This window comes from Accipiter gentilis, chromosome 8 (genome assembly GCF_929443795.1).
Source record: "Accipiter gentilis chromosome 8, bAccGen1.1, whole genome shotgun sequence".
NCBI classification, from domain to species: Eukaryota; Metazoa; Chordata; class Aves; order Accipitriformes; family Accipitridae; genus Astur; species Astur gentilis.
The window spans coordinates 34,667,616-34,692,999 of record NC_064887.1 but is presented as its reverse complement, the minus strand read 5'-3'; the positions used below and the strand labels follow the sequence as shown (position 1 = coordinate 34,692,999).

The 25,384-nt window shown below is 40.8% G+C and overlaps 1 protein-coding gene across 1 annotated transcript in view; it reads right to left on the bottom strand.

The window, feature by feature from the left end:
- XPR1 (xenotropic and polytropic retrovirus receptor 1) overlaps positions 1–25,384 on the bottom strand; it is a 118,066-nt gene that overhangs the window by 23,027 nt on the left and 69,655 nt on the right. Inside the window, exons 3-10 of the mRNA XM_049809137.1 lie at positions 21,271–21,372; positions 15,279–15,502; positions 10,543–10,692; positions 10,047–10,130; positions 9,463–9,544; positions 6,108–6,295; positions 5,697–5,876; positions 1,018–1,183 (exon numbers count right to left, since the gene is read on the bottom strand). Of these exons, the coding sequence (XP_049665094.1) occupies positions 1,018–1,183; positions 5,697–5,876; positions 6,108–6,295; positions 9,463–9,544; positions 10,047–10,130; positions 10,543–10,692; positions 15,279–15,502; positions 21,271–21,372 (1,176 nt within the window). The remainder of the gene's footprint in view (positions 1–1,017; positions 1,184–5,696; positions 5,877–6,107; positions 6,296–9,462; positions 9,545–10,046; positions 10,131–10,542; positions 10,693–15,278; positions 15,503–21,270; positions 21,373–25,384) is intronic.

Here is a 25,384-nt window from a genome sequence, read left to right as displayed (position 1 = left end):
TCTCGCTCAGCACATTTAAACCAAACACCCCACTGACTAACAAACATTTGTTTCTTATTCAGACTAATGGAGACAAGTTATTAGCTGGTATTTATGCCAAAGCACTGCACTATCGTTCCACTGTTTGGATTGGAAGAGGACAAGTTGTTATCCACTCAGTTGCTTTATTTATTTTACTTTTTTACTAAATAAATATTTAGTTACTTGCAACACTATCTTAAAGGGAAGAGAAAGATCAGACAGATTGGAATAACAAAGTGAACACTGATGCTTATTGAAGCATACTGCAAATTCTTTCAGCGAGTGTCAAAATCATCAGACAACACAATTTGCCAGCAGTCACTGCTTAAAATGGAAAGACAGCAGCCTGATCCAGGAGGAGACAGGTACTATTTTGCCACGGGGAAGGCCAAAGTCAAAATTCATATGCCAACTCTGCTGCTCTTCTGGCTAGAAAGGAGAGAAGAAGCAGAGCACGCACAACCCTGGCATCACAGCATCAACTCTAATTGAATAAGAGGTGGCACTAACAAGCTCTGAGGAAGTTTCTCCATCCTCTTTTGCTTTAGGGTACTGTGATGGAGCCTGTAAGAAGCAGGCTACAGCACAGAACATTGTGGTTAACAAGCTCATGCAACTCATTTTCATGCTGAGGAACAGGAACGGGCTAAAAGCATTTATATGGTTAAACCACTATGAAATAAAACAACAATACCAGGAAAATGGATTTCTCTTTCCAATCGAGAAGTGCTGTGTCTAAATTCTTTGATGAATATACATGTAAGGCCAAATGACTGGATTAGGAAATGAACACAGATGTGAAATTCCTTTTCTCGGGATAGAACTAAGAAAGGGCAGAATCTCTCTAACGCTGTGTTTACAAGAAATGCCAATTATTTAATTTCCCATGTCATCGGTAGCCCTCTTCAAAACAGATAGATGATTATGAAGTTGCCTCGCTCAGTGTTTTTCAGGTCATTTTGATCACGTTAGCCTGGATTGCCAGCATTACTCTACCTGTATTTGCCAGAAGTCCAGCATTGTCCTCCCACTGAACCTCAAAGCTGTAGAAGCAGATCATATATTCCAGATCCATGAGTATCACAACCAGGCTGTTGAGCTGATCAGCCAGCCAGAAATCTGCGAAGCCTACCTTGTGGAAGGGAGCAGTGAACACTCGAAACTGTCAGGAAAAAAAAAGCAGTAATTCATGACAGCGTCAAAGACACCTAAATGCAGCGGCAGGACATCACAGCATTGAACAAATATGGAAATAACAGAAACGCTCAAAGATTTATTGCTGACCTTTCGCTCCTGCTGACAAAAAGATAACTGTTCTCCTCACTTTTAGTACAAATAACATTCCTGCTTTCCTCCTCCCGCAGGCAACGGTTCATGTCCCCCCACCTTTTTGTTTTTTTTACTGGCAGAAGAGCCCAGTCTCCTCCAACTGAGCTCTTTCCCAGAAACTCCCAGTCTCTGCGTAAGAGCTCTACACAGCTCCGTTTTTCCTCTTGCTCCTCATTTTGATCACTGCTGTCTTTCAGGCATTTATGTTATATCTATTGATGTTTTCCACACTTACCTTCTCCCTCACACTTCATGTCAGTTAGATTATATACTGCCCTAGTTTCAGCTGGGATAGAGTTAACCATCTTCCTAGTAGCTGGTACGGTGCTGTGTTTTGAGTTCAGTATGAGAAGAATGTTGATAACACACTGATGTTTTCAGTTGTTGCTCAGTAGTGTTTAGACTGAAGTCAAGGATTTTTCAGCTTCTCATGCCCAGCCAGCGAGAAAGCTGGAGGGGCACAAGAAGTTGGCACAGGACACAGCTGGGGCACCTGATCCAAACTGGCCAAGGGGGTATTCCATACCATGGGACGTCCCATTTAGTATAGGAACTGGGAAGTGTGGGGGTGGGGAATTGCCACTCGGGGACTGACTGGGCATCGATTGGCGGGTGGCGAGCGATTGCACTGCGCATCATTTGTACATTCCAATCCTTTTATCACTACTGTTGTCATTTTATTAGTGTTATCATTATTAGTTTCTTCTTTTCTGTTCTATTAAACCGTTCTTATCTCAACCCATGGGTTCTGTTTCTTTTTCCCGATTTTCTCCCCCATCCCACTGGGGGCGGGGGGAGTGAGTGAACGGCTGAGGCTTAGTTGCTGGCTGAGGTTAAACCATGACAAGACCCTCAGCACGGCCATTAGTCTGATCATGGCTCAGTTTACTTAACACATTAGTAGTTCTTCTGTGTTAGAAGTTGTAAAAGTGACGATTATTATTGCTGGATCTGCCAAAGCCTCTAGGAGGGCAAGAGTTAAAGAAAGGGCTGAGGAAATCCTATTGACTGTCAATTAGACTCCCCCTCAATTGCAGTCCACTTTCTCTCTAAGCCTTAACAGCAGTTTTGCTACTTTCAAACCAGACAGTTTTCATGGTCCATTACCTTTGATTACAACTCTCTCTACCCGGTTAGTTATAGTTACTAACGGCCAATTTGTCAAAGAGACAGCACCAGCACCATCCGGTAGTTCAGAGATTTATGAACCTTTAAATTAATGAAAGCACAGACTAACACTGATCTTCTATATTGCTCTCTTTATTAACCTGAAGGGTGCACAGTTACAGAAACCTGGGAAAAGACTGACACATTCCCATCAGCTTGTAATGCCAGTTTAAGACTCTGGTCCTAAATTTCAAAGCCAAATAGGGGATTAAGACTTAGCGGCATAAAGCAGATATGGATCTTGACCTAGAAAGCACTGTGCTCACATAGGACAGCACCTATTACAAAGACTCAAACAGGGCCAGCCATTAGGGAGGTCTGTCCTCAGAGCTGTCCAGCTGCAGAACAGCTTCTGCAGAGGTCAGAGAAGTCACACCAGCCTTCTCTTCCAAAGGTCCTTCCTCCATTGTACCAACACTCCCTGATACTATCTTTACCCATTTCATCATAGACTTTCTTTTTTTCATAAACAAAGACTAACTAAAACAAATGAAATGTGAAAACAGCTTTACAGATAGGTCTCCCTGAAAAAAGAAGACATTAATAAAATCCATGTTGTTATTTAATTTAGGGAGAGACACCTAGGCACTGTCAGATGACAGCATAATATTTTTAAGAGAGTAGAAGCTTTCCACCCAAAGGTTACAGCAGACGAGGCGTCAGCAGATATGTCCATGACCTAGCTAAGGCACTGGCATCTCAGTCAACTACCTTCAAGAGCCCGAGCTGCCATTTGAACCCTCCCAACCCCGCATGTCAGGCACCGTGGTTTCCAGCTGCTGCCGCAGGCTGCCCGGGCACAGCTGGAGCTGCATCCAGAGGGTGCTGGCAGCGGAGGGCACTGCCTGCTGGCAGGTACCGCAGGCAACTCCTCGCTTCCCACTTGAGAAGCGTCTGCAACATCCTCCAGAGAAGATGGGCCACAAGAATAAAGTCATAAAATGCCAAAAGCTGGAGTTGAACCTCAGTTTCACGTAATCGGTTGCAATTACGTATCAACAGTTCCACAATCTGAGCCCAGACTCCCTTGTGCTGATTACTGCAGTTTTAGTAAGTGCTGAGATGGCAGATATTTGAGCTGGAGCTAAACACTTCCTAGATTTTCACCTCTCTCAGACAGGCTCCCTGCAGTTGTTTCACCATTTTGGCACCCTGCGGAGAGCGTGGGCAAGCAGGCACTGTGCTGTCCCCTGTGTTCAGATCCGATTCCACCCGGCAAGCTGCTCTCCTCAGCCTACACAAGTGCACTCATGGGCTTCTCATCTGGCAGCAAAGGGGCAAAGAATGCTTGCCTAAGCACGCAGGTGAGAAAGAAGAGCCTGGCATGGGAATTAAACTTACTAACTTTTTTCACCTGGAAGAAGATCAATTCAGATGTAACTTGCAGTCCCTCAGGGAATACGAAAAGAGATCCCACTCATAAGTACCAAAAAGCAGTTGTTCATGATCACGGGTGGATGCAGTAAGCCTCCCAGATCCATCAGGAAATGCTACAACACACTAAAGTACGCTCCTGATTTGGTTCTAGAAAAACTGAAGGTGCCAGTAACACTCTACTACACCTGATATGTCAGACTTCATTTTGGCTGGAAATGAAACATATCAAGCATGTGAAGAAAAACACTCACCAAACCAAAATTTATGTGAACAGCACAGTTAAGAATTGCACTATTTAAACCTCCTTTCACCCAGACAGCTGCTGGCAACTGCGTGGAGAAATAAAATACACCCAGCCAGCCAATTACACACAATAAAAATTAGAAAAAGCCTAACAGCTACTCTTTATGTGGTTTGTCTGGCCTCTTTTTTCCCCTTCCCCCTTCCGCATAACACAGTCAGAAGTACTGTGTCATTTTTCCACCATTAAGGCGATCTTGCATTTTGATGAAGCTTTTTTCCCCAGGAGACCCTGGGATGAATTGGCCTCTAAAACACTCAAAGGTATGGCTGTATGGCAGACTGCAGCATAGCCTAGAGATAGCTGGGATTGAGTAGGTCCTGGAAACAGCCCAAGAGCTCTGTGAAGACTGAGAATCTTACCCTGTTAAGATATTAAGGTAAATTAGCACAGATATTGCTCACATGGTTAGAGCACTTCCAGTGCTTCCCCTAGCACCAAGGGACAGAAGTAAGACTAATGAGGCTTGGGACTAAAGGTACATCTATGAGAGATGGCTGAATGCTGGAAGGCAGAAAAGGAAGAAACTGAAATAGAAGTAAGCTAGTAAATCAAATCACAGAGGTAAGCACACAGAGGTTAACTGGCTGTGTGTATACCTGCACACACATGCCTGAAGCACGATTCTACGTTTCATCTTTGTCATGTTCCAGATAAAGTTAATTGTTTTAATTGGCATTAAAATGATTCTACGAATAACACCAGCCAGCCAAATCCTCTTCCGCCCAATGTTCTCAGAGCAGTTCCAGCAAGAATAAGGTATCAAGGGAACCCACTTGATTAAAGTCAATTTTAAAAGGGCATACAGGGTGGTGATGAATGTGTGAAACAGCCATTTGGGAAGAAACTGATGAGCCATCCAACAAGTTTGAAAACTGTTCTTTTGGAGCTTCCACCTATAACTGGAACAATGAAGTAGCACACATATTTACATTCAATTTACCAGACTTATCTTACCTGGAAAATAGGAGCTGGGTCTAAAATAAATAGTTTAAGACCAGAAAGAGATTTGCTGACACACACACCCCCCCCCCCCAACATAATTTTATAAGCAGTAACCTTTGCAAAGGTTCCCTCTCCATCAGTGAACCCTCTCAATGTTGGTGGTCACCCAGTTTGGGCTGAAGAGCATCCATGCAGCCTTGCCTTAGCACTCCTAATCAAATTGTTTCGCTACATTAAGGAACAAACAAGCAAAGATACCAGAGTGTTTCTGTATGTGCAAAAGTATGTATACAGCTGTCTATAGAAAGATTAACAAGTAGCTATCTGCAATACGAAGATAATGATAGACTGGTACAGACAAGCAGTTGCTTCTGTAAACCCATGCTCAACAACCATTTGCAGTCAACACTTTATCAGGTCTGCTCTATGAACACACAGTGGTATAAGCATCCCTCTTTCCTGAAGATTAGTGACACTTGTATAAACTTAACTGCTACTGCTCAGCTACAGCATTTTTTTTAAAAAATTATTTATTTAAATCAGGTTTGAGACTTACCAATAGTTTCAGCAGCCAAAACCGGGACTTGTAATATAAGGTTTTGGTGGGGTTGATGAGAAAAAGCAACATGAAGCCGTACAAGATGAGTGGATTCACCTGCATAGGGATGTAGGTGAATTTACCATATATACACGCCAGCAGGCTCAGGCACCACAAAACCCCCAGGAAACCAGCAATCTACAGAAAGATAGAAAAAACACATAGATACTTTATGAAAATATAGCTCCGAAACCTACAATGAATCCTCATTACAAGAAAAGGGAGAGCAGTGCTCAATCCTGTAATCTAATTAGACTTCAGAAACTTCCTCTCCTAATTGTATTAGAACTCCTTGCCAGGAAACAGTGCAGGATTTATCCTCCTCATACGTTGCACAGCTCAACCACTCCTACAATCTATTCTGTTTACCTCAAAGAGATGTTGATGGGACAAGTTGCTGCGGGGATTGAGTTCAAAGATGAGGACGTGATTCACTCCAGCCTGTCTCCAGCCATATGTGTTGATACCCAAGAGAAAGAGGAATTCTATCAGGAGAAAGCCACCTCTATAGATTCTCACCAGTGGCCACACATTTGGTCCATCTATAAAAGCCACACCTGGCAAACACAAAAATGAAATTACCTTAATGACAGCACAAGTCATGTCACCAAGCAAAGCTGTGCTCCACTGCTTTATGCTGGTTCCCAGATGTTTGGCCCTACCCCATGAAAACAGGGTATGCTCATATGCGCCTGCATATTCCAGCAAGTGGAGAACTTTTTGCCTAGCCTGTCAGAGGATTTAGGAGTATTCTGGGGAAAATCCACTCTCCAGCTGGTGTAGTCGGGTCATTAGGAGCATCTTAAGTCCCCTGTCTCACACTACAGGCACAAGGGACAGCACTAGCATAAATCATGACTATATGCACTTAAATGTTCTGGTTTAATGGAGATGAAATCCCAATGGACAGATACACAAATACTTCAGCTCCCCACAAAACCAAGAAGCACCATTACAGCATTTAAAATAATGCTAAGCTGCACCTAATCACTGAACTCAATGCAACTGTAATGTAATACATATTCATAACTAGCAATATAACATCCAGCCGCACCCAAACAGAAAACCCAACATAAGCAGCAATACTGGAAAGCCTGTTGCTTCCTTTGTTCAGTCTTCAGGATTCTGGAAAAAAATTTGCTTAATTTCAGATGATCAGCAGCCTTATTCAGCAGCAGCTTTCTCTAGCACAAGCCTCTTTGCAAAATACTGTCCCTTGGTTGCCCGATGTGGGTTTCATGAGAAAAGCACAAATAAAATACAGTTATATGAACCCTCAATTTCAGTTTCATTGAGTGTTTCTCACCTACATGCCTTTTACAAGGGGAAAAAAAGAACATGCAGTTTTACAGAATTGATGCTAAGAATTTATTATGTCTATATTTTATGTCTAAATTACAAGCCAATTTTTCAAACTTTTCTTCAGAGATAGCATAGCCATAAGAAGTTTCACAAGTTCAGCATCTGTGCTTTATACTACATAAAATTATGGAGGAATATTGTGCAAGGAACAATGACTCAAGAACTGTTGCTTAAACTTTAAAATTAAAGATACTATTGGGTTCAGGCAAAATAGAGTTGAATTTTGGACAGAAATGACAGACACCCCAAAGAAACTGAAAAAAATGAGTCTTAAATATGAAATTGAAAAAACAGCATTTTAAATTTTTATCTGAAATACCAGCAGACAAAACCAAGGGAGGTGATTCCAAACAGGACAGAGTAGCCCAAAAACTATTGAATAAGAAATGACCAGTCAGAATAGGACAGATGTGCTGTGTGCTATTTGAGAAAGAACACCCCGACAAAGGTTCATCCCGAGGTGAATACAGTTCAGGGCTCTGTACTACAGCCCAGAGGCAAAGAGATTTTCCATTCATATATTGTTTCCACTTAAATGCAATACAAGCGAAGTCACCTCCTACAGTCAGCAGGTATGTGACACTCAATCAACTTGTCCCTTTGGCAAGCGCAGGCTCTGAACAAGACGCTCAGAGAAGAAGATGTCTCTGGTGACAAGCCCAATGGCATCACAGCCTAATTCTCAAACAAGACACAGGGCACTGCTGCAGCAAGACTTGAAATTTTGCATGAAATCTTAATAGGTCTCTGCTTAATAAAACACATGCCCATTTCCATGAACTTTCAACCTCAGTTACACACTAACTTGGCACCTAAGAAAGCTGATACAGAAACAGTGAGGCCTCAACATTCATACTCTTCAGGGTGACACCCCGCTGAGATCCACCTGTAGCATTTGCAGCCTTTAACAGACCCAAAGGTATTACGAACTTGTGTCTGTAAAATGTTGCTGTTCTAGTTCTAAAATCAGGCGATACATAAGTGGTTTACTATTGAAATCATGTTCTAATGCTGTTTCACAGATTCTACACATCCAACACTAAAATCCCATCTCAGTCAATCAAATCATAAAAACGATTGTGCAAAAGTAGCAGACAAGTTAGCAAAGTAATAGCCAATTAAAAAAAACCACTTTGCCGTTGGAATACAGTTTTTGCCCAATATCTGAAATAACATACAGATACCACATCATGTCTGCTGCTACAAGCATACCTATTACTCACACTAGGTTAGTAACATCTGCTTTAGAGATATAATAAGTTTTATGAATTCATTCTCAACTGTGTCACTTTTTCATTGTTAATACTGAGAGATAAAGCAAACACAACTGACTTCACTCATATTTGCATCTCCCACAGAGATCAAACATGTAAGTAACAGAAAAAAAGAGATACGATGAATAAAGAACAGCTTCTACACGTTAAACAGGCCCTTCACACAGACAGGTCAACTTCCGGCCTCTACTAGAGGAAGACCAAACAGGAAGCACTGCAAACAGCTTCTCAAACAGAGACATTTTATCCCAAGAGATGACTGGATCCAATTACAGAAACATCTGATTAAAAATTCTTTTAAGTCAAAAACACAGACATAGGCTTTCCCTAGTGCAAGAGCTCATACGTTCATTTGTTAAGCCTCTTCCTTTGTACTGACTGCTTAGCAAGTTACACCCCTACCGAAATCACACACACAATTAGTAAAGCTGCTTGTGATTAAGCACTGTATCTGACTCTACAGTACTACCATGGCTTTTACTCTAATCAGAGTCCAAACTCAGAAGACACAAAGCAGAATAAACCCAAGGCCCGAGATATGCAATAATTTATTGTAGCTTTTAAACAATCTTGCCAAAATCTGCCAACAAGAACAATTCAATGAATTCCACTAATAGGCACCAGACATTGGAATCCTAGAAATTGCTACACGAAAATGTACTGAGTAGCACGGTGCTCACGTGGCTCTATGTCTGGTCTCATTCTCTGTAGGGAGTCAGTACCATGCAAAACTTAAGCTCTGTGAGCACCCCTCTCAAGGTGGCAAGGGTTGTGTGTTCACAGGATAACAGAAATCTGTCTTTCTACATGGATGTTGCACCTCCAGAATACCCCTCCGAGAAGAAGGAGGAAACCAGGAGAACGAACCATAATATGTTTAAAGTCCAAAAATCCACATACACAACATGAAAAAAACCACAATCTATTACTGAGCAGAACTAATAATTCTCAGCAGTGTGATCTGACTCAGGCTGATTTAACCCAGAATATCCTGACCAACCCAGTTCAGATCCAGGACCTCGCTAAGCGATGAGAACATATCCAAACCAAGGTATGGCAGCCAGTGGGGTCCAGCCAAGGATACCCACCTGAAAGTATGACAGTGACGTTCAGTGCAATGAACAATCCACAGAACAGTCCAACCCTGAATGTAGTCCAGGCTGGTACAGGCTGTGAACAAAGCAATGGCGGAATTAAAGTGGGGTAAATAGGTTATCAGCAAAGTCAGATTAATTTGCAGAGTAAATTTAAAATCAGGGATACAATGTTCTGATCTCTGATTGCACTCTTGCTCTTGAAGTTTTTCAAATGGAAAATGCGGCATAATATTCTTGCGTATGTTGTTGCTGTGTTGAAACAGAACTTGGGCATCTCAATGCCCTTTGAAAAATATTCCAGACCACACAAACACTAAGATATGTTATTATTAGCACAAATTTCCTTTTACTATTTATCTCATCCCTTTGTTACCTTGCCTGCATGCATTAGGAATAGCAAGTAAGCTATTTCCAAGTCTTCCGGAACTAAAGCAGATTATGTGACCATGCCCCACCTCACAATTTGTGGAACATGCTCATGTCAATTATTTTCACTACTTTGTTCAGATGTTGAATCTAATTTGGCACCTTGACAGGTTGGAGAAGCAGCTTGGCTACATAACTTGATCTCTCACCTGAGCTGCTCCTAAGGGTGGAACACGCAAACGTTTCATAGCCTTCTGTCTGTCTCCATCTTCTAACTCATTGGTCACCACTTCCTAAGGAGATAAAGATACACATCACAGAAGTTCATTCTAATGATAAGCACATGGTACTGCACTAAAACAAAAAAACCAGTTGATTTCCAAGTTACATTTGAGCCCTGGCCCAATACTCTTCTAATACACAATAACAAAGATGTGAAAGGTTCATCATGCTGCATCAAGTTATTACACAATACAAGCTAACACTGCACTAGCTTTTCAGAGCAAAAAGTTACCAGCTGAAGAGAACATACCCAAGTTTATGTAAACAATGCCAGAAATCAGTGGCATTCCAAAATCAATTAATAGCTGTCTTGGTGGCGAATATAAGCTATAGAAAGAGTAAAATGTTATAGGAATCAGTAGTGAGCAAGAAAACATTGTTTTCTAGTTAAAAGAGGAGCAGTACACAGACTAGCATCTTTACCTCTGTTTCGGAGATAAGCTGGTTGATCTTCTTGCAGGTGTAGAAGGGTGCCACCTCCACCTCGGCCACCCGCCATTCTGCTCCCCGCGTCGTCTCCAGGTTCTTGTCATGCTTCTTTAAGATCTTGCGGAAACCAGTGAAGTTCAGGTTCTGCAGACAAGGGAAAAGAGTTACTGGCTTTTAACCTCAGTCAGCTCCCAAGGAAGTTAAATAGCTGTATTTCCAGTTCTAGCAAAAAAGAAATAGTTAAGAAGAAGAATCAAAATTATTGCGTCTATTGTCAGGAAATTTTTGAGTTATCACTTTATTATTAGTAACACATATCCATTGCAAATAACAGAAAAAATGTGGGGCATAAAAAGAGGTAACTTACTTGCAGGGAACTACCTAAACCTCATATTCCCTGAAAAGCCAAATCACTGCCACTTTCCTCCTTAATAAAAGAAGCAATGATGTTCCTGCTGAAACCTCACTGAAGACAAATAACCTTTGGACATACTCAAAACTTTTATGCTTGAGGTTATTTCAAGACACGCTCCCTCTGGGTACACCTTACTGCATACGTCCCAGGTACTGCAACTCGGCAACTGTCTCTGGATTAGCAGTAGTTGTAATGAGCTCTTAACAAATATATAAAGCCGCAGGAAGACTATATTTTGTCCCAACTTCCACAGTCATTACCAATCTTTCAAGGGGTTTTACCTTCTGAAAAGGCTAGGCTACTGACTTCTAGTTCATTTAAACTTTACATTGGTTTCAAATCAAGTTCTCCAGATAGGTGTACTATAGAAGGGAAATGCTTGTACAAAAGTTTTAAATTCTGCAGATTAAATCCAGACAAGTGCATCCCCATAGCAGCATCCTTTTCCACAGAGTACATTGCGCAATGAGTGCAAAACTAGTTTAGGCTTGCAGATGTGGGAGATGTAACTCTCTAGGCTGTAGAGATAAGCACACAATGCTGCATTAAAACAAGAATTAATGGCTGATTTCCAAGTTACGTATGAGCCCTGACCTAACACTGTTCTAATGCACAGTAACTGAGATAGGCAAAGCTCACCACACTGCAGACAACTGCTGTGACAAGATGCATGTGAAACCCTGCATTTCATTATACAGAAACTACCACTTGAAAGACTCAACATTTCATTAAAGCAACAGCAGGAACGCAGACAAGACCATTGTAAAATTCACTTCTGGAAAAGCTTAGAAAGTAAACCAAGTAAAAGCTTGGAAAGAAAACCAGAGAAAACAGCAAAATCAAATGCCCTGAGGAGAGGCGCCAACTACTCAGTGAAATTATTTTCAATCTAATTATGCTTAGAGTGATTTAATACCAGACCCCTACCATATAGGTGGGGAAATGAGGCTAGGGAGACGGGAGCAGGAAGCCAATGCATTAATGATCTGCGTTATTGGAGACAAGAGACTTTAATTACTTTCTATTGGAAAAGCCAGCATTCCACCCCAGGGAAAGCAGATCACTATTTCAGAAATTTGAAATTAAAAAATACAACAAAATTACGCTTTTGGTCAGAGATTTTTCTGTAGCCTGAACTAACATCACTTTATCTGACACGTGTGCAATCACAGCCTAACTCTGGTGTGCCTTGGCCAGTCGGGGCATGGTTACAGCAGACACCCTAGAGCCTCTCCAGCGGCATTTCATCCTCTGGCTACAAAAATTCTGCAACCCCAAAATACATGATAAAAACACTGTTGCTTACAGTGGCACTTCTGACAAGGGATGCTCAAGTGATGGAACTGTGAAACAGAACAGTCAAACATCATTTACGCAGTCAAATGTTTTCTGTTCTTGCTATTCGTGATGTTTTTATCTGGCAAGGGGCTTTCTCCAAGCCCGACTTCCATTTCTGCTGGATATTAACCGAATCCACTGAAGTGAATCAACTAATGGCATGTTTTGTCATTAAAGGTGAAAAAAACCAAACACTGCAACTTACACAATAATATAACGCAAGATCATGCAGTGGACTCAAAGAATCAAACAGTGGACTCAAAAATCTTTGCCCATATACAAGCCTATTAGGAAATGCACCAGCAAGGCAAATGCACAGCAGTTCAGTAAGACTGACTCAGCCTCCATTATTTGCTCGATGAATGTACTATATTATATTCAGTATATGTAAGTAAATATTATATACTTAATTTGTCAAGATTTGTTTGTTCTAAAACATAATATTTCAAATAGATTTATTTATACATGTACACACTCTAGAATGATATATTACTGTTAACAATAAATTCATTTTATCAGAAGTATAATCATTGGTAAGTTAAAGGAGTAACAGCTGCCCCGGAGACAAGTTACAGTTTCACTTGATGTTTGGTTTGTGTACCTTAGGAATGAACACATGCAATGTTTGCTTTTGCAAAGACTGAGGAATTTGCTTCATGTGGATTTTCCTTTCTTAGTAACTGAACTCAAGACTTCAGCATTTAATCAAAGCCATAGTTTGATACTTATAATGCCACTGTTGACTACACTTTACCTCTTACATGAAGGTCTCGGTTACATCATCTTCCCACTAGGTTATTGTTCTTCCTCTCCAAAACTCTAAGAGCTTGATTCCTAGTTTCTCCTATTCTAAGGTCAGAAGTGATTAAGAGTAGTATTCTGCGATTTGGTTTTATGTCTGTTTTAGCACTTGTATTTCTTGTCCTCAACTTCAAGACTGATTTGAACTAATTTTTCTCATTCTCTCTTTCAAGGTATGTTGTAGAAAGAAGCTCTGCTCCTTTTGGAAACTGTGAAAGCTATCAAATCCAGATGGGTTTTACATCAATACTTAGTATACATACAATGGACCAAGACTCATGGTAGCAAAAAGTAAAAATGTAAGTGTGCAAGCCTTTCTTTACTGATGAATAGTAAGAAGATTTTCCAAAGGAATGACCTATGTCATCCTCTACTTAAATTCTTCATCAAGCCTCAGAAGCTATTTTTTATAACCAAGAGTAAGTGCTTTCTTTTCTTTTTTTTTTTTTCTTTTTTTTTTAAAGTGAAGAAATCACAGCAGGTAATACTGCTTCACTCCGTTCCTCAAAAGCTACAGATACTCTACCTTTCCCAGGATTTTGAACTAGAAACTATCTCTAATAGTCAAAGGGCTTTACTGAGAAATTCATAAATGGTTTTCAGACATGTGCTCAGAGACACCACTTTAGGAGAGGTACAAACACCCAGAATTTTGGAAGAATTAAGTTTTGTCCATACCGCAGAGTGGTATTCAATTAATTCTTACGGTGAATTTTGTTTAGTAAAATTCTCCAGTACAACACTTGTAAAGATCTAAATACAGATGCAGTGAATTTAAGTTCAAACATTCTTATTTAACAACTTAAAACCCCTCACAGTAAGACAATTAAAAGCACTTCAGAGTATTTAACACCAAAAGAGCTAGCCCAGCAAAAAAGATCTTAACAGTTTCAGATTTTTGTTTCAAGATTTTTGGAACAAAATCAGCATCTGCAATATTTACCATGCCCTTTCATGCCAGAAATCCAAGTAAAACTAAAGATTTGTTTTTTTCATGCTTCAAGGCAAACAAGCTTGTATCCTACAGAATTAAAAACAGTGGGGTTTTTTTAAATGGATGTTTTAACAAGAAATGCTGATATGGCAAGGTCACAGTCACTACCATGGTAACGCCAAGAGGAAACAGTACGTTAGCATTTCAAGTTTCATTAACAAATATTAGATAAAAGAGCTTCTTCCCCAACTTGCCAGCTCCAGCCCTGCACAGAACAACACACTGCAGAAGAAGGAGGTCTTGATGTGACTTCATGTTCTGGACATGCCTGGGCCAAGGGTGCTGGGGTCATCCAGCTCGGAAAAAGAAAAAGGAGGGTCCTTCTGCAGGTCAGCTTAGCATTTCTAGCTCAACAGACAGCAACAAGATGTACGCCGCTAACTGCTAGGCATCTGCCTTTTCTTTAAAAAATGATTATGATATAAGATGTTTTACATCTTGTGGTAAAAGAACACAGTGGCCTTGTTATACTGACTAGTGGTGGATAAGAAATCCTGCGTTGCAAAATGTGTAAGATGCCAGAGAAAATTACTTTTGGTTGATCTTGCAGTTCCCCGAGAAGATAAGAACCTTAGGCCCTTTTCAGATAACTTAGCTCGGAGTGTCAATATAGTTTGTGTCAAAAGAATGTAAATCAAGAAAAGACAGATAATAGAGTTACTAACGAACATTCTTTAGGATAAGTTGTATCAAACATGTAAAGTGTCCCACTGCACAGAATCACTAGAAGAGGATCAACTAGGGGACAAGTGAGGAAGACTATCAAAGACCACCAGAGGACCCCTGAAGACCACCAACGATCTCAAGTGTGCCTGCGCCAAGGATGTCTACATATATTAATGAGTTCCCAGAATTCAGATTAATATGTTGATTATTTCCAGGAAAAACATGAATATGTATATCCATTTTGTATATAATCGCAACTATTGAAAGAATTGGTGCGCACGACAGGTGGAGCGATCCCCCGTGTACCAAGCGCTGCAATAAAGAATGCCTGCTTTCTAAAACTCCAAAATTGAGTCTTAGAGGGTTTCTGAAGTGCTGACTTACAGTAACATTTAGGGACCCCAAAATGAAAAAAAAACCAAAAAACCACCGGCTTGAACAAGGCAACTCAAGGATACACAAAGCACAGAGACATTTACACACAGGGCTTTGTAAAACCACCTTTTTTGCAGGTACCTGATAGTTCTGCAGTAAGATGAGGCTGAGGTAGAGCTCGCTGAAGGCCAATTTCAGGTCTTTGATATTTCTATGCTGGACACGCTCTTCGTGGGACAGGTGGAAGACCGGCTTTCTGCGCCGCTGCAGCGTGGAAGCCCCACTGGCTTCTTTCTGTGCATCCAAAGTTGACTGTAACTCAGTCCGAAGAGTAGTAAACCTGCGCTGAGCTTCTGCAAGCTTTTCTGTTAGCAAGGAAAGGGGAAGTCAGATAAGAGGATAGCAACTTGCCTACTGAGCCCATGAAAAGCACCATACTTTTCCTCAAATAATATGCCTGTAGGTAAAAAGCACTGCATTGAATAACCTACTGCATGGCCTTCCCCCACTAAGCATTAAATTCAACAACTCTGCATATTTCTCTTTTATGAAGCTCCTTCTCATTAAAGGTTTTAATGCACCCCTATGTAAAACATACACATTCTCAAAAAAAAAAACCCAAAAAACCAAACCGTCATGTCAGACAGGTCTTAATTAATATAGTCAAAATCAAGGGGGGGCTGTCCCTTCAGCACAGACTAAAGCAGCATTAGACATGAACTCAGACCTCTCGACTTCCACCCCACATCTGATTTCTAGAAGATGCTCATTCTAGGACCGTACGAATACCTGTTATGGATGGAAGAAGCCCAACCTGCGCAGCTGCTGCCTGTACCTAAGGGCTATAAACCAGCACAGGGACACAGGGTCAGGCCTCCCCACACTGGCAGAGCCGTAGCTGGAGGCAGCCAGGCAGATAGGGTCTCATCCAAATACCAAAGCAGTGACCACACGTCTACTCTGTGCGCAAAGGAAAGCTGCTCGCCTTTCTCAAATAAAGCAAATGCACAAAAAGCATTAGGAAAAAAAACCTGTTAGACAATACTATGAAACTTGACAGTTAGTAAGCAAAGCACTTCTCATATCTGTGCACCCACTACTATGTGTTTACTATCTTTTTATATGACAGTAAGAAAATCAAAGAAAAGAAAAAAACCCCCACACTTCAAATGTGACGCTGAATTTTGGAACTCAGAGAGCAATGCAAACCCTCTGCCAAGCTCCCAGTGACAGACAAACACAGCTTCTGCTTTGATCAGGAGTTACAACACTACTAGCTGCTGTACATGATCCACTGTAATAATTTATCCCTCTTTTCCTCCGTTTAGGCTCACGCAGGTTAGCAGCACTGCCTCATTACTTGCTGATTAAAAGGACAGTCAACCTGAGTTTAAATATCATTTTGATATGTTTTCAGAACAAGTCCTCACATCTCAAGTATGAAAAAGGTGTTCATTTAAACATGCTGCTTTATGTACTTTCAGAAAAGAATCTTTTTGGCTAAATAACAATCTTTTTATGCTAAAACCAGCATAACTGACATCATTATCTTTCTCTTTGTTCTGTACAACTAGTTCCTTCCAGGCTTTTTTCTCCCTCTAGGGCTTCAGTCACAGCTTTGGCACCTCTGTGGATAAGCACAATCGCAGACCTGGTGTTGGCCAGGAAGACACCGAGCAGGTTCAGAGTGTTGGAGCAGACGGCTGGGAGCTGGAGCCATCTCCACCTAACAGGACACCCACCACTGCACCAGAAACCACAGAGCCCCAAGGTCCCTCCACGACCCAAAACTCTGCCTGGCAGTCTCCTGGCTGTCAATTTAATTCTCTTCATTAGTATCTTACATAACAACTTCATGGTAATTCTCAATTGCTCCCCCCCAGAAGTAAGACTTACTCTTATGGGAGCAATCCTGACCTCTTCTTCAGTCTTATTCAATTCTGGTTAATTTTAAGACCAAAACTCCTCTGTAAATAATTTTACAGTGCTCTGCATAAGATGTTTTCCAGGAGAATGCCTTTCCAAACAGGAAATGGGGATCAATATAGAAAAATCAATACAGAAGAGCCTGAGATGCTCTGTAACTTTCTTGATTATAAACTTTATTGAGGTTTTCAGAAGACAGGAAAGGACAATTCCTCTCTGACAACTTCTACAGCTGCAAGGACTCCACTGAACAGAGGCAATTGTCAGTGAGAATTGTCTGCCCACAGCCTACAACCACATAATACTTAACACACCCAAGGTTGGACTGCAAAAACAATAATCTCTCCCCACTTTGGGAGCTCTCTTGGGAAGAAGTAACGGGTATCTATCTGTTAAGAGTAGCTGTTAGAATCAAAAGCCTTCATATAAATAAAACTCACAAGTTCAGTCTCTATATTCAAAATGTCATATTAAACCATCTGTGATACACTGAGATTTCTTTTGGAAAATATGGAAAATTAAATATGGAAGAGTTTAAATTTACATCTTTCAATTGTAAGCACTGTTCCATTGTCCCTATGTCCAGAAAAATCTTAAAATCCAGCAGCCTAATAAGACATTATTTAAAGATAATGCTTTGAAATAATTATAGAACTGCCACTACAATTTTCCCATCTGTTTGCAAAGCAACATCTCCAAATACAAACATTCTTAATTATGCACTGCTGAAAAGTGTCATGTGCTGTCTTCTATACAGCCCTCTCTATCCATAGGGGAGGACTGCAGTCATCACATGCTGAGGCTTTAAAGGCAACTGAGCCAGCCCTATAATGACTTGCTACTCCTGAGAAACAGCAGTCCTGCCACCTTCTTCTCCCTCCTGCCCCCTCTCTTGCACTGACTCCAGTTATTCAGTCCACAAATCATTTCATCATCTTAAGGTATGATTTTATCATCAAGATTCATTGCCGAAGCAAAATAAGACAAAATGTGTGCTGCTATTCTTAAAACCTCCTAGGGAATTGCCTAGGGAAACAGCAAAGCAGAGTAGAAATTAATTCTCAGTTTGCAACATACTCCAAAATAATTAAAAGGACATTTACACCTATCACTAATTTAGCACTCCGAAAGGTGACTTTTAAAGAAGTATAGCACAGCACTCAGAAAAGTTAGCAAAAAGCAGCATACACTTAGATACTGGAAGCACTCTTGTTGTGTTGCAGCATTTTGCATGACCTGATGCCCACTGAGTCTTCAGTTCAAGTGTAATCTCATGGCAAAGACTAAGGAGAAATCCAAAACCAACAAATGCAGACTTCAACAAAATTGCTTGTGATAAAGCAGCAGCTTTGCCCCCAAAATGCTTCTAGATCCTGACTAAAAACCCCTGTCTAAAGTGTTATCACCTCAGCTAAGCAATTCCAAGTTGTATTTTTACTCCACTTTCCAAGTTTAAAGAAAAGTTCACACGTAAGGATCGTGAAAAAACCCAAACAATCATGCCAAGGAGCTAGTAAAATTTTCCCCCAAGTTCCAGTTTACATGGTCAGGGTTGTGATCTAAACCTGTTTCAGCAGACAGGAGGTAATGAAACAGCCATACCTCCTCACAGCTAGCCAGCTGAGGGCTGGGGGGCATTTTAGGCAGGCTCTTTTAGCACTCCTTCCTTTTCCTACTTGTCCATGCAATGTTCAATACTTTTCTTACCAAGTCAAAGCCACGGCTCCCTACAAATAATAAAACCAGCTGCTAAATTAATCACAAAAATGTTACTAGCTAAACAGTAGCCCAAGCAGATCCTGATGATGCTAATTTAAAATATAACAAACCTCCCCTCTCAGAAACTCCCAAACACAAACCAAAACCGGCCACAAATAAAACTTTAGCACTTGAACAGGCATTGCTCCACTGGAACCATCTGAAAATTTTACTGCTATTCCTTTTTCTTGCAATTGACTATAGATTTTCTTGAGCATAGTTCAAATAATCATAAACTGTTTATCAAATCAGATTTAGTTAATGGCAGTTTTCCTTCCTACCAAGCTGGGATAACGGTCTGGGGAATTAAGGCTCTGTTTGATGAGAGCTGACAACCTGAGCACGTAGCGAAAGGCAAAGGCATTTTGCAGCAGGCACTCCAACCCGGAGCGCTCTGGAGGGGAGCTGGGGTCCAGGAGCATCCCATCCCAAGAGGACGGAGTTGTCCATGCTGTGGCAATCCCTGGCAATGCTCACTAAGGATCCCTCAGCACATGGAAGGACAATGAGGAAATGAAACGGAGAGCAACAGAAAGCTTAACTCTCTTGAAAATGGACAATATTGTTGTAAAGACAAGCGTTTAATAAGCCATATAATAAGCCTATAATAAATAGGATGTACAAGGTCATAATCCAAGCCAACGCATGCCTAGAGTTGCAATAGGGTCTGATGTGACAAATTTCTGACATCATCGAGAAGAGGAACCAGTAATGGAACTTTTCTTGATGTAGCTTAACATTAATAACCCTAATAAAGGGTTTCCATACTCTTAAAGTCACGTCACTCTTCTGTGAATAAAAGACTTATTTTAATCTTATCACAAGAGATTTTCAAATTACATGTATTTTCTCTTATAACTTTTTGAAATGACAGCAAGTTGAAAAAACCCTACCCTGTATTTATTAATGCCATTTTAAACAATGCTGGAATGGGTGCGTATATGTGGGTGCACATGTGCCAGCAGCTGCTCATTAGGGAAAATTATAATCTGTATCGTGCATCTAAATTGACAGAACTTCCTCCACAGAGTCTAGCTCATAGTACACAGGATCTGGTATAACTAAAAAAGTAAGACAAGTTTCTGAGCATAAAAGCCTTACCTCAGACCTGGGACAGAAACAGAAGAACTTGGAGGGAACCAAAACAGAACAATTGTTCTCAGTTAGGTACATACAAATTACTTGTAGAAAAATGGCTATGAAGTATAAAACCCAGCTGGCCTAATAAGACATACCGCTTCTACCTACAAACTGCCCTTTGACCCTGTCCTAACACCCACTCTGGCTACAGCAAAACACCACCGCTCCAGGGAGCCCAGCCGGCCCCTAAGACTTACTTCGCTAGATGGAAGCTGAACAGAGGCAAGCTGCAGTGCACAGTTATTGCATCTATTATGCTTTCAACTATTCTCATGTTCACAACCCAGATTCTGCTAGCAATAAAATAGCTAGCAATAAAGTCATCGCCTGATGGTTATTAAAATATTTTGCACAATTCAACTTTGTCTTTGTTACCAGATTAAAATCAGAAATAGAAAAGGCTACCATATTGTGCTGCAAAAGCCTGTTTATAGCACCAAGTTAATAAATCAACGTGTTAAGAGAAAATAGAAGTCAATGCATCATTGTATCCATATTTAAATGCTTTTCTAGTTGAAAACCCATTTTAAACCTTACCAAAAGAGGCTGAAAACCAGCTGAAGTATAATGGTGGGTGGAACTGGAGCACACTATTACTAAGCCTTTTGTAGCAATATTACGGGACGAATTTCCAATTATCCCACTCTGAAGCTTATTTTCAAAACATAGGATGGGAAAGCAAACTTTCTCAGGGAAAACAACAAACAATAGCACTTTGACATATGACCCCTAGGAATCCCCACTCTTACCACCATTAAGTTTTTACTCTATTTACTAAACAGGATTTTATACACAGCCAATGACAAACTGGTACTGGCTGATCTACTCCAGAAAGTTGCAAGAGTTTAAGAAAGAGTTAAGTGCTTAAAAACTTGTTGAACACATCAAGATGGTCAAGTTACCATACACAGGCAAGTCCACGATAGCCATTCCTGCACAAGCTCAGGAAACACCAGCTAGGGAGCTTAGCACACCCAAAACATGCACAGGAGACTGTGACCATGGATAAGCTGAGAAACTGTGCCCTCTATGTAGGTTACCACTTAAGTTTCGGAGCATCTTCATGAAGTTCAGCAGCATGCTACTGCAAAGCAATGAAACCACCTGCCCTTCATTGTCCCTTCACCCAAATACCATGGTTTAGCTTCACATCTGTGATTAAAGCAGAGCAGTTTCCCATATAAACCTGCCCTATAATTACCTGATGGTAGACCTGTATGACCACTGTGGTTATTCTGAAAGTTCGGGAACTTCAGACTCTTTTTGTGTTGCTATATCTTCCACAAATATACACAAATAAGCACCTTACCTGAATAGAAAATGTTGATTTTGGCAAGTTCTTTCTCACAGGTCTGGAAGAACTTCTCTTCAAACGTGGCAAAACACCTTTTCACTGTGTCCTCATCTGTGTCTATAAAACAAAATAGAAAAAAAAAAATTGTAACAGAAGATCATAGGAACAATTTTCTAAGTGGCTGCCGTAGAAATACTTCTTCAGATTAAATTCACCTTCTTTGCTGTGCAGAGGAAGAAGACCAATCAAGTCCAAAGGGCTCCAAGGGAACACATGTGGCTGTAAAAGGAATTGCACCAAGATAGAGAGGGGAAAAACCCACATAAGGAGAACTGCACCTTGACCAAAGTTCCCATCATCTTTTTTGATCCTTCAAGTGCTATTGCAGATCTCACATGCTTCATTTCTCTTCCTTCCACTTCCAGCTTGAGTGACTGCACCTCTAGGGCCATCCTGGATCAAGACTGCTCTTTATACCTACAGGAATCTTTCTTTAAAAGGCATCTCATCTACCATCACAAAGTCACCCACCCTAAAGCTGCACACCAGTGGAAAGGGAAGACCATGCCCCATCCCCACTTGCCCACTCTGCTGCCTCCGGCATCCTGAAGCCACCTCTGCTGTCACGTCAGCCCAGCACAAGGCCACACAGCCACTGCAGGGGTGGTCCTCCTCTTCCCTCCCACATCACTTCTGCAACCATGCGGTGAGCCAGATCAAGGGAAGATCTTCCAACCAAAACAAAAGCAGATTAAGTAGCAGCATAACCACCCTCAACATGCTACCATTGCTCTGTGTCAGGGTTAAATTCTTAGAGTTATCCACCCAGAAGTTGTTCTGTTCTCCAATCTTGAGCACTGGCAAGTTCGCCAATACAAACTTCAGCGAGAGCAAACCTCTTTAATGAAGACTGGGGTTTATGATGGGGGTTTGTTTTTTCTTCCCTGGGCTTACCGTAGCAGAAAGCCAAGTACCATCAGTGCTGTGTGTACATGCCGTGCCCTTTCCCTCTTGTCAGTCATTTCCCCCAGAGCTTCTCCAGCACTCCCACTATTTTCAGTGTGCTTTGTGCTGGGGCTGGTGTACAGGTTTTCAACCTACCACAGGCTCTGGTCTTGCTCCTGAATAACAAAGCTGGCCATGAAAAGTATTCATCCCAGCTTAGCAAACAATTGTACTTAGAAGGAAAGTGCAAAGTTTTTAACTGAAGGCTTCATTTGACCTTCCAGGAGGACTCACTGGCTTCAGCCACCATTCCCTTCCCACCTTCTCATCGCTATAATCCTTCAAATACCAACCTAGCATCACAGCAATTAAAATCTGCCTGATGAGTATACGGGAAACTGCATGGAAACTACTTCCTTCCTTCCTGGAAAATAGTAACTTTCTCTCATAAGCAAAGTTTAAAGGAAGAGGCCTAAATTATAGCAATAGTGATCAGATCCACACTTCTTCCTCCCTGCTGCTCTGGGACTGTTTTAACTCTTTTGGAAGAACTATGTACAATTCTATAATTAAAGTCAGAATTTGAAATTAAAGCAGCAATTTGGTCACTTTGTTGTTATTAAAAAAATATAGTGCAGCATCTCCAGAGTACAGAATTTCAAAGACAAAATGAATTTTCTGATAATAAGAAATTAGTTTAATGAGTAAAAAATTAAAGACACACTATAATTACAAATTTTAGCACTGTCAAAAACCTGTTCCAAATGTTCCTAATGCTGAAATAAAGCAGATTCTTCATACCCCCCATAGTTACAGTTCCTGAATTTCCATGCAGTCTTACAGACTAAAAAAGGTTAGTGTTATTACAAAAAGGAAAAATTAAAATTTTATTATGGTCTTGATAATTCCAAGAAATAGATTTTGAAATACATATTATTAAATTGAGAAGATGAGTGTCTACAGAAAAGTTTCACTCACTAGGAGATAAACACTCTAGACTGTCATAACCAAGAAATCTTTTTTGTTTAGCATTAATTTCTAGGTAAAAATGACCTCAAAGCAGTATTAATCAAGAGAATATTTAAATATAAACTTTTAACATTTAGGATTTTCTTATTTTTTTTTATGTTTGCAGCACCGATATTAAACCCCATAAACCTACATACACTTTAGTAACGTTTTTAAGAGTTTGTAGAGAAAGAGCAAATAACATAACACAAAACTGCAGGGGCAACATTGGAAGAAGTCTGTCTTCTTTTGGAGCTTCATGATACTTAAAGAATAAAACAGAAAAAACACAGTCCTGCACAGATGACTGTGTTTACAACTCCACCATCCAAGGGCTTGTAGAAAAGAATTCACAAGGGCTCCAAAGGCTGTTCCAAACTCCAAGTTTTGGCTCCTGGGGTCCCTTTATTATCTGACAATTATACTTGCAGATCCATGGCTACTCCCAAGGACAAGGACTCCTTCCCTTGTACAAACAAACCCTGAAATGACAGGGTTCTGACTCTTCTTTGCTCAAGAAAAGCCACAGCAGCCCCGAGGTGTCATTACAGCCCTGCTCGAGGTCACTGGCCCAACACAGACTTTGCAGAACCGAACACGCACGTGCCTCAACCACTCCTGCTCAGATTAGTGCCTCCACACAGATGCCTCTTCGGAGGCAGCCTAAAACACCAGAAGGACGGAAGATAACTCTGCTTTGGGACTAGTAACTTCTAACAGCAGAGTCACAGCAGTTGCAACACCCTATCTCGGGGCCCTACCAGCAAGGCCAATCCGAACTTGCCTTCGAGAGCTCTAATCCTTGACCCAACAGCCACTAGCACAGGCAAACAAAACACAAACAGGCAGGTGAAGCAATAGAAATTACTATGCAATACTTCATATGCAGAGATTTTATTCACTAGCTGCCTAAAACTTTTCAAATAACAGTAATCAGGCAGTATCAAGACAGAGCTGACTCTTAAGGAAGGACCTTAAGGGCAAATTCTTCAGCCCAAAGAGTTTACACACCTTTAGCTGAAAAGCTTACCTATAGGTGCTTTCTGACATGGTGTAATGATCTTCTCCTGCCTTCAAAAATAAGTCATGTAGAAATAAAAGCACACAGGCTCACTGCTTTCCTGCTTTGGAAACACCAAACCACTTCTGTCATCACTTGTTTCTCGGATTCAATACATTCACAAAACAAAAGTAAAACCAAGCAAATTTCTAAACTTCAGTCACTAGAACTATCCAAGAATAAAAAAAATCTCATCAGGAAGCAGAGTATACTTTTTGTCCATAAAGTCCAGCATGAATATATCTATGCAATCAAAATATCACCTTTTATAATAGCAAAAAGCTCAGCAAGCAACGTAGCATTAAACTAACATAATCAATGCCAAATAAATTAATAAATATCTGGTTTTGTACATTACTGACCACTTCAGGAAATGATAAATAACTGCATTAAACAGTTTGACTGTATCTGAAGTTTAGAAGAGGAAAACGGGCTTTAAAACACAAACCAACCACTACTGGAAGACCTTCCAAAAAATCTTGGAATTAGCAATTCAGGTCTCTATTTCAACCTCAAAACATTGCTGACTCAGAAGAAAGCAAGTTCTACATAAACTGTTCAAAATCCTTCTCCAAATGTCAAACACCTTATAAAAGATATTTTGCAGACCATGGTGGATGCCAGCTTTAAAAATCAGGATTCTCTGTGAAGAAAAGGTTTCCCTCCAGTCCCACTCCCACTGCAGTTCAGTCATTTAACTTCAATAATAGACAAGTGTTGCCAAGGCTATTGCCTTTATTTATTTATTTCCCCCCCCAAGGCTAGGACAGGACAACGTTTTTTGCCATGAGAAAATCATGGTGCCAGAAACTGGCCTTGGATTCAGAAGCTCCATGACAACAGAAGCTGTTTTTAAAAGGCATCCAGCTATTGCTGCCAAGAAGGGCCAGCAGTAACCTTCCTTTTGTTCTTTTTCTATAGCCCTAATACTCCATTTACCCTAAGCTCCATGAAGTTGCCATGAACAAGGTTGCCAGGAAGATAGTCTGATCAATACTGCAGCTTCCCAACCTCATCCTCCTATGCAATTGCCTGCTGTGAATAAAAAAAACCCACAGTGAGCCTGAAAGGCTCTTGCTTTTATTTGCAAAGCCAAGTGGTAAACCAGCAGCAATC